At 38.4% G+C, this 12,435-nt stretch overlaps 1 protein-coding gene across 1 annotated transcript; it reads right to left on the bottom strand.

Moving 5' to 3' along the window:
- Positions 1-11,081: 11,081 nt before the first annotated feature.
- On the bottom strand, positions 11,082-11,528 carry LOC113760089. Its single transcript, XM_027302663.1, has one exon. It carries the CDS (start codon positions 11,526-11,528, stop codon positions 11,082-11,084), a length of 447 nt encoding a protein of 148 aa, XP_027158464.1.
- Between the last annotated feature and the right edge of the window lie 907 nt (positions 11,529-12,435).

The raw sequence follows: 12,435 nt of genomic DNA, 5'->3' as shown, positions 1-12,435 counted from the left end.
GTAGAGGGTTTCTCACTCTAAGTAGAAGTGCTCTCTCTTGGGATAGGAGCTTCTTCACCTTTTTGGTGGGAAAAGGCAGACAACTCAAACTTTTTCAAACACCCATTTTCAAACACCCATAATCCCATAATTTTATCAATAGGAAGTTCTAAGATGGATGATTCATCGTCTCTGTCGGAAATTATGCAACTGATACCAATAACTTACTGAGATACGTATTGCATGGTTAGAAGTAGCTAAAGCGACAAAAGCTCCAAAACTTGAGTAAGCTTTTGCCAGGTATAATGCGGTTTTGTGCTCCCATCTTTCCTTTGTACTCTTAAAGGTAATCGTGATCAGAGCAATTTTTACATTTTCTCTTTCGTTTTGGGTCTTTACCAGTAAAATCCTTTAGTGTTTCTTTTTGGTTTCTCTGTTTTCTGTTGTTCTTTGCCTGCTCGTACCCTGTTTTTACCTGCGTCCTCTGCGTGTGGAATGGGGTTTGTCTATCTAGTGAGGGCTGATTGTCCATGGAGGGAGATCTTTCGGAACTTCTACAGAAATTCTCCCTGGAAGGGAATGAGCTCTTAGGAGCTGTTTTGGAGATGGAGGACCTACAGCATGGTGTGAGAGCATGCGAAGATAGTCTCATAGGCAGAGTTATAGGAGAGAAAGTGACTAATTTTACGGGTGTTAAAAGTTTTGTTGCTATGGCATGGGGATATCCGAGGAATATGACTGTTTTGGAACTGGGACCTAATGTTTTTCAATTCAATATCCCAAATGCTGATGAGAAGGAAAAGATTGTCAATGGGGGACCTTGGGTGATTGACAATCAAATATTAGTGCTGAAAAAATAGACAGAGGGGATAGAGGAAGCCTATAATGCCTTTATGGTAGCACCCCTTTGGGTGCAACTTTGGAATTTGCCAATTCACTGGCTTTCCAAAGAGGTTGGAAAAAAGGTTGGATCAGTATTCAAAGAAGTTAGAGAGGTGATAGTACCTCAATCTGGGGGGAAAGAGGGTAGACATTTGAAGATATTAGCTCAGGTAGATTTGTCTAAACCTCTTCTTCGAGGCACAGTGGTTAAGATTGCAGGTGTTCTTAAGTGGGTTGCTTTTAAATACAAACGGTGTCCTGATTTTTGCTACAGTTGTGGTGTAGTAGGCCATAGTGAGAGGTCCTGTAAGGAGAGGAGAGTCCTAGGAGAAGGTATTGTAGAAAACCAATATGGCCCATGGATGCGAGCTGGGAATTATAAATGTTCACCTCTGAAAAAATCTAATAGGCCTGAAGTGTTAAGTGATAAAAGATACTGGTCCTATCGAAATGGAGAATTGGTTGAGCAGGAGCGGGATAGGTCTACATTGGCTAAATGTCTGCTGGAAACGCTCAAGTCCAATGTGAATGGAGGTGATAGCAATTAGGAGCTAAGAAAGGATAGAGCAGATGATAGGATTGTAAAAGATACAGGCGCATCTACATATGTGAAGGATAGTAAGGATGTTCCTCAAGGTAGTCAGGAGGGACAGTTGAACCCAAATGAAAGGAACCCTGATCTATCTCTTGTGCATCAGATTGTAGAAGAAGGTAAAGATCCATAGGAGGTAGATAAGATGGAGGAGGATAGAGAGGTTGAGATACTGAGCTAAAATCAGATTCATGAACTGGGGACTAAGGAGGAGTCAGTAGGAACTCTTGTGCTTTGCCAGGAAAGCCATTGTGCTGAAAGGGTGGAGGCAGAGGTAGATATGCAAGCCAAGAGGACGTTTAGGAGGTTGAAATCCCCAACCAGAACTAGGAAACCTTTGAGGGAGTTAAATGGTAGAGGGGATAATCAGATGAAGGTTGGGAAGAGGAAGTGCCTGATTAGGGATGAAGAGATGGAGGATGCTAACTCTGAGCTAGTTCAATGGAAAAAAAACTAAAGCTATGGAGGAACTGTACTCTACTGATATGAGGGGAGAGGAGGAGGGGTCCTTCCTTAAAGGGGCCCCCGAAGGAGAATGAGAGTCATGGTGTGGAACTGTCAAGGAGTGGGGAGCCCCTTGACAGTTCCCCAGCTGAGGGAGGTGAATAACCTCTCCTATCCAAGTTTGATTTTTTCAAGTGAGACTAAGAATAGGAAACTAGTTCTTGATAGGATAGCTAGGGGTCTCAGGTTTGATAATTCTGTAGTAGTTGAAGCTATGAATAGAGCAGGTGGCATGGCTTTGTTTTGGACTAAGGATACACACATTCTAGAAGTGAATACTACTGCCTTCACGATAGAGGCCAAAATTGAAGACAGTGACACTCAAATGATCTAGTGGTTTGTAGATTTATATGCCAGTTGTGATTAGATGATAAGGAGAGAGCAATGGAGGGTGCTCAGTAGGAGGAAAAGGTTATGGGGAGCGAGGTATTTGATAGCTGGGGACTTCAATGACATTTTGTCTAATGAGGAAAAGTAGGGAGGTGTAGTTATTGAGGAGAGGAGCTTTAGGGACTTCAGGGATTTCATTGATCAAAATAACTTAATAGATATTGGTTTTGAAGGTCAACCTTGGACGTGGAGCAATCACTGGAATGATGATAGTGAAATCAGGCAACGACTTGATAGGTGCCTATGTAGTGTCGATTGGTTCCAAGATTTGAGAAGGCAAAATGTCAACATTTAGACACTTTTACGTCTGACCACTACATGTTTATTCTAGACACTGTCCCGGCAACAAATAGGAAAAAAAAAGGTTCTATTTTGACAAGAGATGGCTTCAAAAGGATAGTATGCAACAAGTGGTTGAGAGAGCTTGGAATAAGAAGGAGCAAGGTTCTAAGATGTTCAAAATTACTAGAAAGATTAGGAATTGCAGAATTGAACTCTTGAAGTGGAGAAATTCTTTCCAAGCTAACTCTAGAAGTAAAATCAATGCTCTAAAGAAAGATTTGGAGGAAGCTAGGAATTCAGAGGCTGTGACTAGGAGGAAAAATCTGATTGACATTAAAGATAAGTTGAGCACTGCCTACAAGGAGGAAGAAAACTTTTGGAAATAAAAAGCTAGAATTAGTTGGCTTAGGGAGGGGGATAAGAACACTAAGTACTTCCATACCTATGTCAAGGGTAGGAGAGTGTGTAATAGAATCAGAAATTTGCAGAGAAATAATGGTTCTTGGACTAAGAATGAGGATGAGATAGTGAATGAAATTTCTGATTACTTTAAGGAGCTGTTCAGAAGTGGAGGGCGAGGTGACATGTTTGAAATCTTAGATGGTATTCCACACTCCATAACTCAGGAGATGAATGCTAACCCGACTAAAGCAGTAGAGGAGAAAGAAATTCAAGATGCTCTCTTTTCCATGAACCCTGAAAAAGCTACAGGACAAGATGGGATGACTCCACTATTTTTTCAGAGATTTTGGAGTACCATCAAGAGGGACATTATCTCAGCAATCCAAGCATTTTTCAGCTCAGGTTTCATGCTTAAATCCATTAACCATACGGTTATATCCCTTATTCCCAAAATCCAGCACCCCACCAACTTAAAGAATTTCAGGCCTATCAGTCTTTGTAGTGTGCTTTACAAAATCATCTCTAAAATTTTGGCTAACAGGTTAAAGACTGTCCTGGACAAATGCATAAGCAAGACCCAATCAGCCATTATCCCAGATAGACAGATCTTAGATAATGTAATTGTTGCTCATGAGTACATGCATTACCTAAAAAATAAAAGGCATGGGAAAGATGGCTGCATGGCAATCAAGTTAGATATGGCAAAAGCTTATGATAGGGTGGAGTGGCATTTTTTGCAGGCAATGATGGAAAAAATGGGTTTCTGCGATACATGGATTGATTAGATAAGTAGCTGCCTGACAACAGTCAATTATTCCTTCAATTGTAATGGAGAAGCTAAAGGGTTTGTTTCACCAGGAAGGGGCATTCGACAAGGAGATCCACTGTCTCCATACCTATTCTTAATATGTTCTAAGGGATTTTCCAATCTGCTAAGAAAAGCTGAAGAGAGCAAGAGGATCATAGGTGTGAAACTCAGCAGGCAAGGTCCACTACTCACCCATCTTTTCTTTGCAGATGACTCACTCATCTTTTGTAAAGCAAACAAGCAAGAGGCGGCTGAGATAATAAAAGTTCTAAAAGTCTATGAAACAGCTTCAAGCCAGCTGATTAACCTTGATAAATCTGCAGTTTTCTTTAGTAAAAAGATGGAATGTGAACAAAGAGGAGAGATATGTCAAGCTTTAGGAGGGATGATGGAAGCAAGGAAAGGGAAGTATTTGGGACTCCCTATGGTTATTTCCAGAACAAAGGATCAGATTTTTGGCTTTGTACGAGAAAGTATAAAAAGAAGACTTCAGAACTGGAAAAATAAATTCTTGAGCTTAGCTGGAAAAGAGGTCATGTTGAAGGCAGTTGCAATGGCCATGCCTACGTATGTAATGTCATGCTTCAAGCTGCCAAGGAAACTTTGCAAAGACATTAGTACTTTGATGTCTAATTTCTGGTGGGGTGAAACCGAGGGAAGAAATAAAATGCACTGGATAGCTTGGGACAAAATGGTAGCACACAAAAACGCATGTGGCCTTGGCTTCAAGGATTTGGAAGCCTTCAATAAAGCACTACTGGGCAAGTAGGTATGGAGGTTACTAACTAAGCCAAACCTTCTTGTCAGTAAGGTGTTAAAGGCTAAATATTTCCCTCAAGAATCCATTTTACAATGCACCCCTCCTAAGAACGCATCATGGATTTGGCAAGGATTAATGAGAGCAAGAGGTTTACTCGATGAAGGCTTGATCAGGAGAATTGGAAATGGTAGAAGCACGAGAATCTAGGACCACAAATAGATACCAAAGACACCCACGGGGAAGCCAACTATGTGCAGAACAAGTAACTGTGAGCTGGAAATGGTGGATGAGCTAATATGCCAGCAGAGATGGAACAAGAATATCATATTTAGCAACTTCAACAAAGAAGATGCTGAGAAGATCCTTCGTATCCCCCTAAGCCTATCTGGGAGGGAAGATAGCTTCTACTGGAAACCAAAAGCGGGAGGGGAGTATACAGTTGATTCAGGATATAAAAAGTTGATGGAGAAAGGTAGAAGCAGAACGAGGTGCAAATTGGAGGGAGCTGGATCAAGCATTTCAAAAGAAAGGCAACAAATGACTCAGATATGGAATACACTATGGAGGCTTAATATTAAGCATAAAATCAAACACTTCATCTGGAAGTGTATTAAAGGAGCCTTACTAGTCAGGGAGGCAGTGTGGAGACGAACAGGAATAGGTGATCCTATATGCTCAACTTGTGGTGAGGCACAGGAAACCATAAAACATCTGCTGCTCAACTGTTCCCATGCTATGGATATATGGAAATCAGCTCCCATTCAATGGGATGGAGCAACAGACCAGAAGGGAGATTTCAAGAGATGGTGGCTGCGAATTTCAGAAGCAAGGACTAGACCAGAAGGGAAGGATCATATTGGACTGACAGTAAATATACTGTGGCAGATATGGAAAGATAGGAATAAGAAGGAATTTGAGAGCTCAGCTAGATCAACACCAATGAGAATAGTAGACCGTGCGCATAAAGAATGGCTGGAACAAGGTGTAGAGCTTCAATAGGGAGATAGGAAGAGTACAGAAGAAACAATTCCTGCAAATGAACAACAAAGCCAGATCAATGGAAATTAAGGGGCTATAATTATAGAAGTGACAACAGCAAAGAAGCAAGAACAGAATGGCCTTGGAATAAGAGTCACAGTAAGAACAATAGCAAACACTAAAATTGCAGAATGGGTGCTGAAAGAGAGAAGCCTGGGGAGCAAAATTTTGGATGAAGCATTGGCATTAAAACTGGCTATGTGTAAAGCTGTGCACCAGCAGTGGAGAAAGGTACGACTCAACTTTTGCAACAAAGAGCTATGGAAACAACTAACACAGCAACGACCAACAGATAGCAAGATGGCTACATTACTGGAGGATATTTTGAATCTGAAAAGACTGTTTTGCATGTGCTCTTTTGGGTTGGAAAGGGAAGAAAATATGTTAGATAGTAGAAAACTGAGTGCAGACGCTTTAAGCGTAATTGTGGATGAGGAAAGAATTTTCCTCAGTGTTCTTTGAACACTTTTTGTACAGTTCCCTTGAGCGGTTGCTCGTACATGTAACTTGTTTTTTCTTTCTGATAATGAAATTTCTTATCGTTTCGAAAAAAAAGGTTACAGCATCCCATGCAGTGAACTTGAGATCGAGGATGGATCCAGCCCTTCCAGATGTCGCCTTTGGAAACCTGTGGGCAAGGACTCTTCCCATTATGGTGGCTGGGAAAGAAAGAGAGTATCACAATCTGGTTGATCAGTTGAGGAATGCTATAAGGAAAATCAACAGCAATTTTAATGCAGATGAATATTTGCTTCATTTCTTGAAGTCAGTGGAGCTAGTCCCCAAGGGAGAGATTGAGAACTGCAGTTTCACTAGTTGGTGTAGGTTCCCTGTGTATGAGGTGGATTACGGTTGGGGCAAGCCTAAGTGGGTATGCACCACCACCATGCCCTTGAAGAATCTTGTAATATTGATGAGTACAAGTTGTGGGGAGGGGATCGAAGCATGGGTTAACTTACTTGAAGAAGATTTGCCAAGATTTCTTAAGTACTGTATGCAACTTTGTAAAGGGGAAAATATTTAGGTGGGCTTTCTGTCAACTATCCATAGACCATATGGGTTAAATGTGGAATGTGTTTTTAAGATTTAATCTCCTTTGAATGCTTCTTACACCAGAATACTTCATTCTTCTACAAGTCATATTTACTAAAAGCACTAGACCACAATAGGGTTTACGTGAATAACTGCAGCTCAAACTATTGAAAAAAAAATGCCCAAAACGTAATTGACGTGGTAAAAAGATTAGTTAGATTATGATGGTTCTTTTGTTTGATGCTCGTACCATTTCTTTGCCTTGTAAGTTGTGGTTGTATTATCATTTATGGCCATATTTAAGTAAATAAATCTGCAACTCATTTCCATTCTCACAAAAATCATTTCTAAACAAAAATCTTGATTGATTGATAACTCGATCATTCTCCTGATGTTTGGCCAGTTACATTGATTGATTATTTCTATATTACATGATTTACCAACATCCATTTTTTGGTCTAGATTCATAGTCATAGTTATTAAACCCGACTCGAAAAGGAACCCAATGAAAAAAGTGGGTCAACGGTCACTGGTTCAACCAGTGGGCGAGTAGTTGAATGAGTGGATTACTAAATATATTTAAATATTATGTTTCATAATTTTTGATATACGATATATGATATAATCTGTGATAAATAATATCATAGCAAATGCTCATTTAATTTAATTCACTATAGAATGATTAATTCATATAAGAATGAGTAAAACATAAATCTATTTAGTTTTCCACCAAACTTCAAGTGTAAAATTTTATCAGTGTTTAGAGTAATTATCTTGTTTATTTATGAATTTTAAGTGTAAAAAATTATTAAAAAAAATATTTGTCTTGAAAATAAATTATGTAATAAATTATATTTGTGTTTATAACTTATAGAGTTTGAGGGTCATAAGTTTTTATTAAAAGATTACAAATAAATTTATTTTAGAAAAATAAAAAAAGAATAAAGATAGAATTGACCAAATGTTCATATATTGTAAGAAAACTACTCAACTAACATATGGCAAGTGGTTTGGTGGTGACTATATTATAGATACATGCCTAAGGTTTCAAGTTTGAATGTTAACAAGAGGTTGCTAAAATTTTTCCACAAAATCGGTTCATTGACAAAACCATCTGGTTTCCAGTTTAATCCGATTGAATAGTCAAATCGTTGACCAGTCAACGGGTTCTATACTTAAACGATCTAATTAGAAACCCAACCCGATCCCATGGCTGGTTCCTTTGGTTGATCGGGTTCAATGGTCGGCCCGGGCTGGTTTAATAACTATGTTCATAGTCAATCAATTTTATGTTTTTTTGGTTGGAAAAAAAATTTTGGGTAGCTTTCAACTCCAATCGCTACCATGGGTTAGGATATTTCCCCAGCGCTATAGGTTACTTATAGAATTTTTATATATGACTCACTAACACAACCCTCATATTAGTAGTAAGATTCGAAAGTAGGACATTTTTTGAGAAAGTGGCCGTCTTTATCAATTGAGGGAACTTGCAATGGCAAATCAATTATATTTTATTAGTGATTGATTACATAGTTTTCTTTTCGAATCAAATGGGCTCATGGATACTAGGATGGTAACGGTGTGGGTTTAGAGCGGGTTTGAATGGGGAGGTTCTACAAAAATTCTTCCTGCCCCCAATCCCCACACTTCTCCTCACTCTTGCCCTGCCCAATCTATCAATTTTTATATTTTGTTTGATTTTACTTTTACTTATATATATATATATATATATATATATATAACACTAATAATAGTTTTATTGTTCACTTTTCAATTATTAGCAAAAAGGTGAATGTGAAATCACTTTGATCTTTTGAACCCATTTCTCCATATTTGGTACCACATAGAATCTAAACTAATTGCTGTTGTTTCTTTATAAGGAATGAAAAAAAGAGCAAACTAACATAATAAGATAATCATTTTACCACAATAAATTGTATAAAAATTACATCATGTTATCAGAACAAAATATCATATAATTTATTTCATATTGTATATTTTTATAATAATAATACCATACTACTTATTTTGTATTGTACATATACTATCTTAAAGTATAGACTAAGGAGGCGGGATGGGCCAGAAAAGAGCATTTTCCCTTACCCCATTACTCTCTTTGGGAGACCGGACACCCATTCCCATTATCATCCCTTCCAAACTTAAGGAAGTCATCTTTGGTATAAATACTAGAAAAGGTAGAAAAGATATTCATCCTTTCTTTAAGAGGTTTTGGACAAAATAGTAGAGAGCTGTTATTAGATTAAAAAAACGTCATCATGTCAAAACCGTGCTTAGAAAAGAGTCTTAGACAATTTGTGCAATGGTAAAACTAGTTGAATTGTACTTTAGACCAAGTTGCTAGTTATTAGTTTATGTGCAATGATTTGAGGTAGGAGATTGGTCTCCTCCCACCTCCTTCATTTCCAGTTGAGAATGATGGCTTGGGATTTTGACCAATAGATTTTGACCTTGAGTTATTGTCATGTGCCCTTTTTTTTTAATCCTTGATATATTTTGTTTAGAATCGATTGCTTCAGGTTATTTTACTTTTAGATTGTGACTAGCTGGCAGTTTGGCTCCATCAATTCTTTGCTATTTGCTTGAGATATTCTCCCTTTGTGAACATTTTATTCCAGCAAGTTTTTGCTGTTTAGTTGGGATATTCTCTATTAGTAGACATTTTATTCCAGCAAGTTTAGTTTGCCTTTAAAAAAAAAGGGAAAAAAGTCCCAATGGCCCTCTAACTATTAGCCGGATGAACTTTTGGCCCCTTAATAATTAAGAGTGAATTTTTGGTTGCCAATTTATCCAAAGTGTAAAATGTTGGACCCTTTGTTAAGTTCAGAAATTAATACCCGATGGAAACCATAACCACGTGAGGCGCATGGTAAAATACGACGGGTATTTTAGTTCGCAATGGGCTGTCTTTCGCTCCATAAAAATGGCAGCCGCTAAGAGGAATGTAAACAGCTGGTGCAATTTGGTCTTCGAAGAATGCGCCCCATTTTCTTAGATGTTGCAGATTTTAGTAGTGGATCGACGAGGAGATGTGTTGTTGGTCAACGGAGATCATGCCTAGCTTTCTTAGAAAAATTAATGTAGCTAAACAACAAAGAGATGGGTACAAAGAAGAAGTAAGAAGACAAGAAAGGAAAGTCACAAAGTTGAAGGTCAAAGTGAAAGAACTAGAAAAAGAAACCCGTAGCAAGAAATGGGAGAATGAGCGTTTGGTGAGATTGTTTTTGTTAACATGGATACTTACAACTATAATCTTGGTCAACTGGGGAAAAAAAGTGGAAACCTCGTGGCTTTTAGGCAAATAGAAGGACCATTATGAAGATTAATCAAGTGGATCTGTGTTATGAATTTTCTACTCTATAGTGATTGTATCAGTAGAAAGGCAATGAAATTTGAGTTTTGTTTTGTTGAATGAAAAATTAGGCATGCTTTGTTGAAAAGATCAGCTTATATTTGCAATGCTTTGTGTTTGGTTGAGAGTGTTGTACTTTATTTCCTATGAATTCATTGTTGAAGCACATTTCCAGTAAACTGAATATACTATATATGTAGACAAAGACATGGAAAAGTGCAAGAAGTGGGGTAGGCAAACATAAAGACCATTGAGTAGGCAAATGTAAAGACCATTATATTCAAAAGCTGACCGTGTATAAACAATGTTGTTGTCAATGGTCTACAAAAACATAACCAAAATCCAAAACGCAATCATCACCAACAAACAGTTGATTGGAATTCATCCACTAGCAGCCAATAAGACTGGATATTGTAAGACAAAAAATAGTTGAAACAGTTGTTCCTAGTCCCATTTCTTTTCTGATTTGTCTTCCTCTCCCTCTGCCTCTTCCACTCCATTTTCCTTTCCAAGAACCAACTGTGAATGGTGGCTTCTTACCCAAATATGTATAGTTAGCATTTATAGCTCTCTTTTCTATATCAGTGAGTGGCTTCCTAGTTGAAGTTTTATTGCTATGGGTTGTTCGACATGTCTGCTAACTTGGGTGTAGAGTAGATGTTTGTTGATGTTGTTGTGGTTGTTGAATGTCTTGTTGTGGTTGCTGCTACCCAACTTCTTGAACATGGACTTGGTATGGCTGTTGCTAGACTTGTTGTGGCTATTGCTGCATAGTTTCATGAACCTACTGTTGGTGTGGCCTTGCTGACTGCACTACCTGCACAGCTTCGTGAAATATATTCCTAAATAGGGAAAAGTCAAAATCAATCATGTGTGGTTGCACTTACTATTTGCCTCCTCCTTCTTGCAGTTGGTTGCAGCCTCCTACGTTTAGTTAAACAATGAGCTTGTTGCTGGCTTTGTTCATTAGTTGGCTGCTTGCATGTTGCCGCATTATGACCTACCTCCCCACATTTTTTACAATGAATGATGATCCTTCTTCTTAGTTTTCTACTGTGGTTTTTGCTTTAGTTGTGTTCTTTCTCCTAGCTTTTCTACGCCTACCAGGTTGAGCAACTGTGACTGGTGGCCCCAATTCAGGCATTATTGATGGGGGCCAATGATCCTCACCACTAATTGGTTGCAACACATTTTGATAAAGCTTGAGAAATAGTTGCCTACTATAACAAACATTCAAGTACTCCCGTGGGTCTTCATTCCTCAAAAGAATGGCAGCAATGGCATGACAACATGGAATGCTACTAACCTCCCATAACCTGCAAGTACAATTCCTTTTCTCCATATCTATAGCAAATTGGGCCTCTCTTGATCTTTTCACCTGGTAACCATGTAGTGCATTCCATATGGGAATCCACTGACTTGCAATTTTGACCCTATTTTCAATAATTTCATTAATTAGAGGTCTGGTTGGATTCTGATATCTTTCCATTACTGATTTTCTCTTCTAGATCGTATCCATAAGGTACTACCTGATCATTTCTATCATTTCCATCATTGTTATAGTAGGTTGCTCTCTAGCCTCAAGAATAAATGCATTAAAAGACTAACATAAGTTGTTGACCAGCATGTCACTTTTTGTGTGAGTTGGAAAGAAGGTCTTGCACCAATGCCGAGGAGCTGGAGCATTCCTCACCATTGATATGCCTCCTTATCAAAATCTTTGAGTTTATCCATTGCTTTATTGTAAAGTTCCTCTATTGTACAATTGAAAATATTCTATAGTCTATCCTTAAGTTCCAATCCTAGATATTTCTTCTTGAAGTTTCAGTATATGTTTTGGACGCAATACTTGTGCTCACAATTTGGAAGAACTTCAGCTAGTGCCTCATCTAGCCCCTGTAAAAGAGAAAGAATGTATTAGTGGTTGTAACTAAATATATACACACATGTATATATCTAGCCTCTGTAAAAGAACACATGTTGTCCCAAGATAAGACCATCCAACAATGCCTCATCACAAAGTAGTCACTGGCACTAAACCTATCAGAGTCATGGTCTGATTCTGATTCTTCTGCATCTTCCACATCCTTTTCCTGTTGAATAGGTTGTTGACTGCTATGATCACCAACAAGTTTCTGGATAGTAGAAGCTCCTGCACCACTACACTACTAGTCTCTTAAGGCAGAGATAGTGACATGTTCTAGATCTGGCTCACTAGCAGGCTACTGGATGGTCAGCCCTTCTGCATCACTATGAGGCTATCTAGTTGAGGCACTTTGATTCTGCTCTTTACTCGGATTCTGTTAAGCATGTTAAGTGTCTTTTGTACCACTACTTTCTTTAACGAATAGCCTCCTTCCGGAAACTACATCAGAACATGGTTGCCTTATTATTCT

The sequence above is a fragment of the Coffea eugenioides genome, chromosome 2 (genome assembly GCF_003713205.1).
Source record: "Coffea eugenioides isolate CCC68of chromosome 2, Ceug_1.0, whole genome shotgun sequence".
Classification (NCBI taxonomy): Eukaryota; Viridiplantae; Streptophyta; class Magnoliopsida; order Gentianales; family Rubiaceae; genus Coffea; species Coffea eugenioides.
This window is presented reverse-complemented; position numbering and strand designations above follow the sequence as displayed.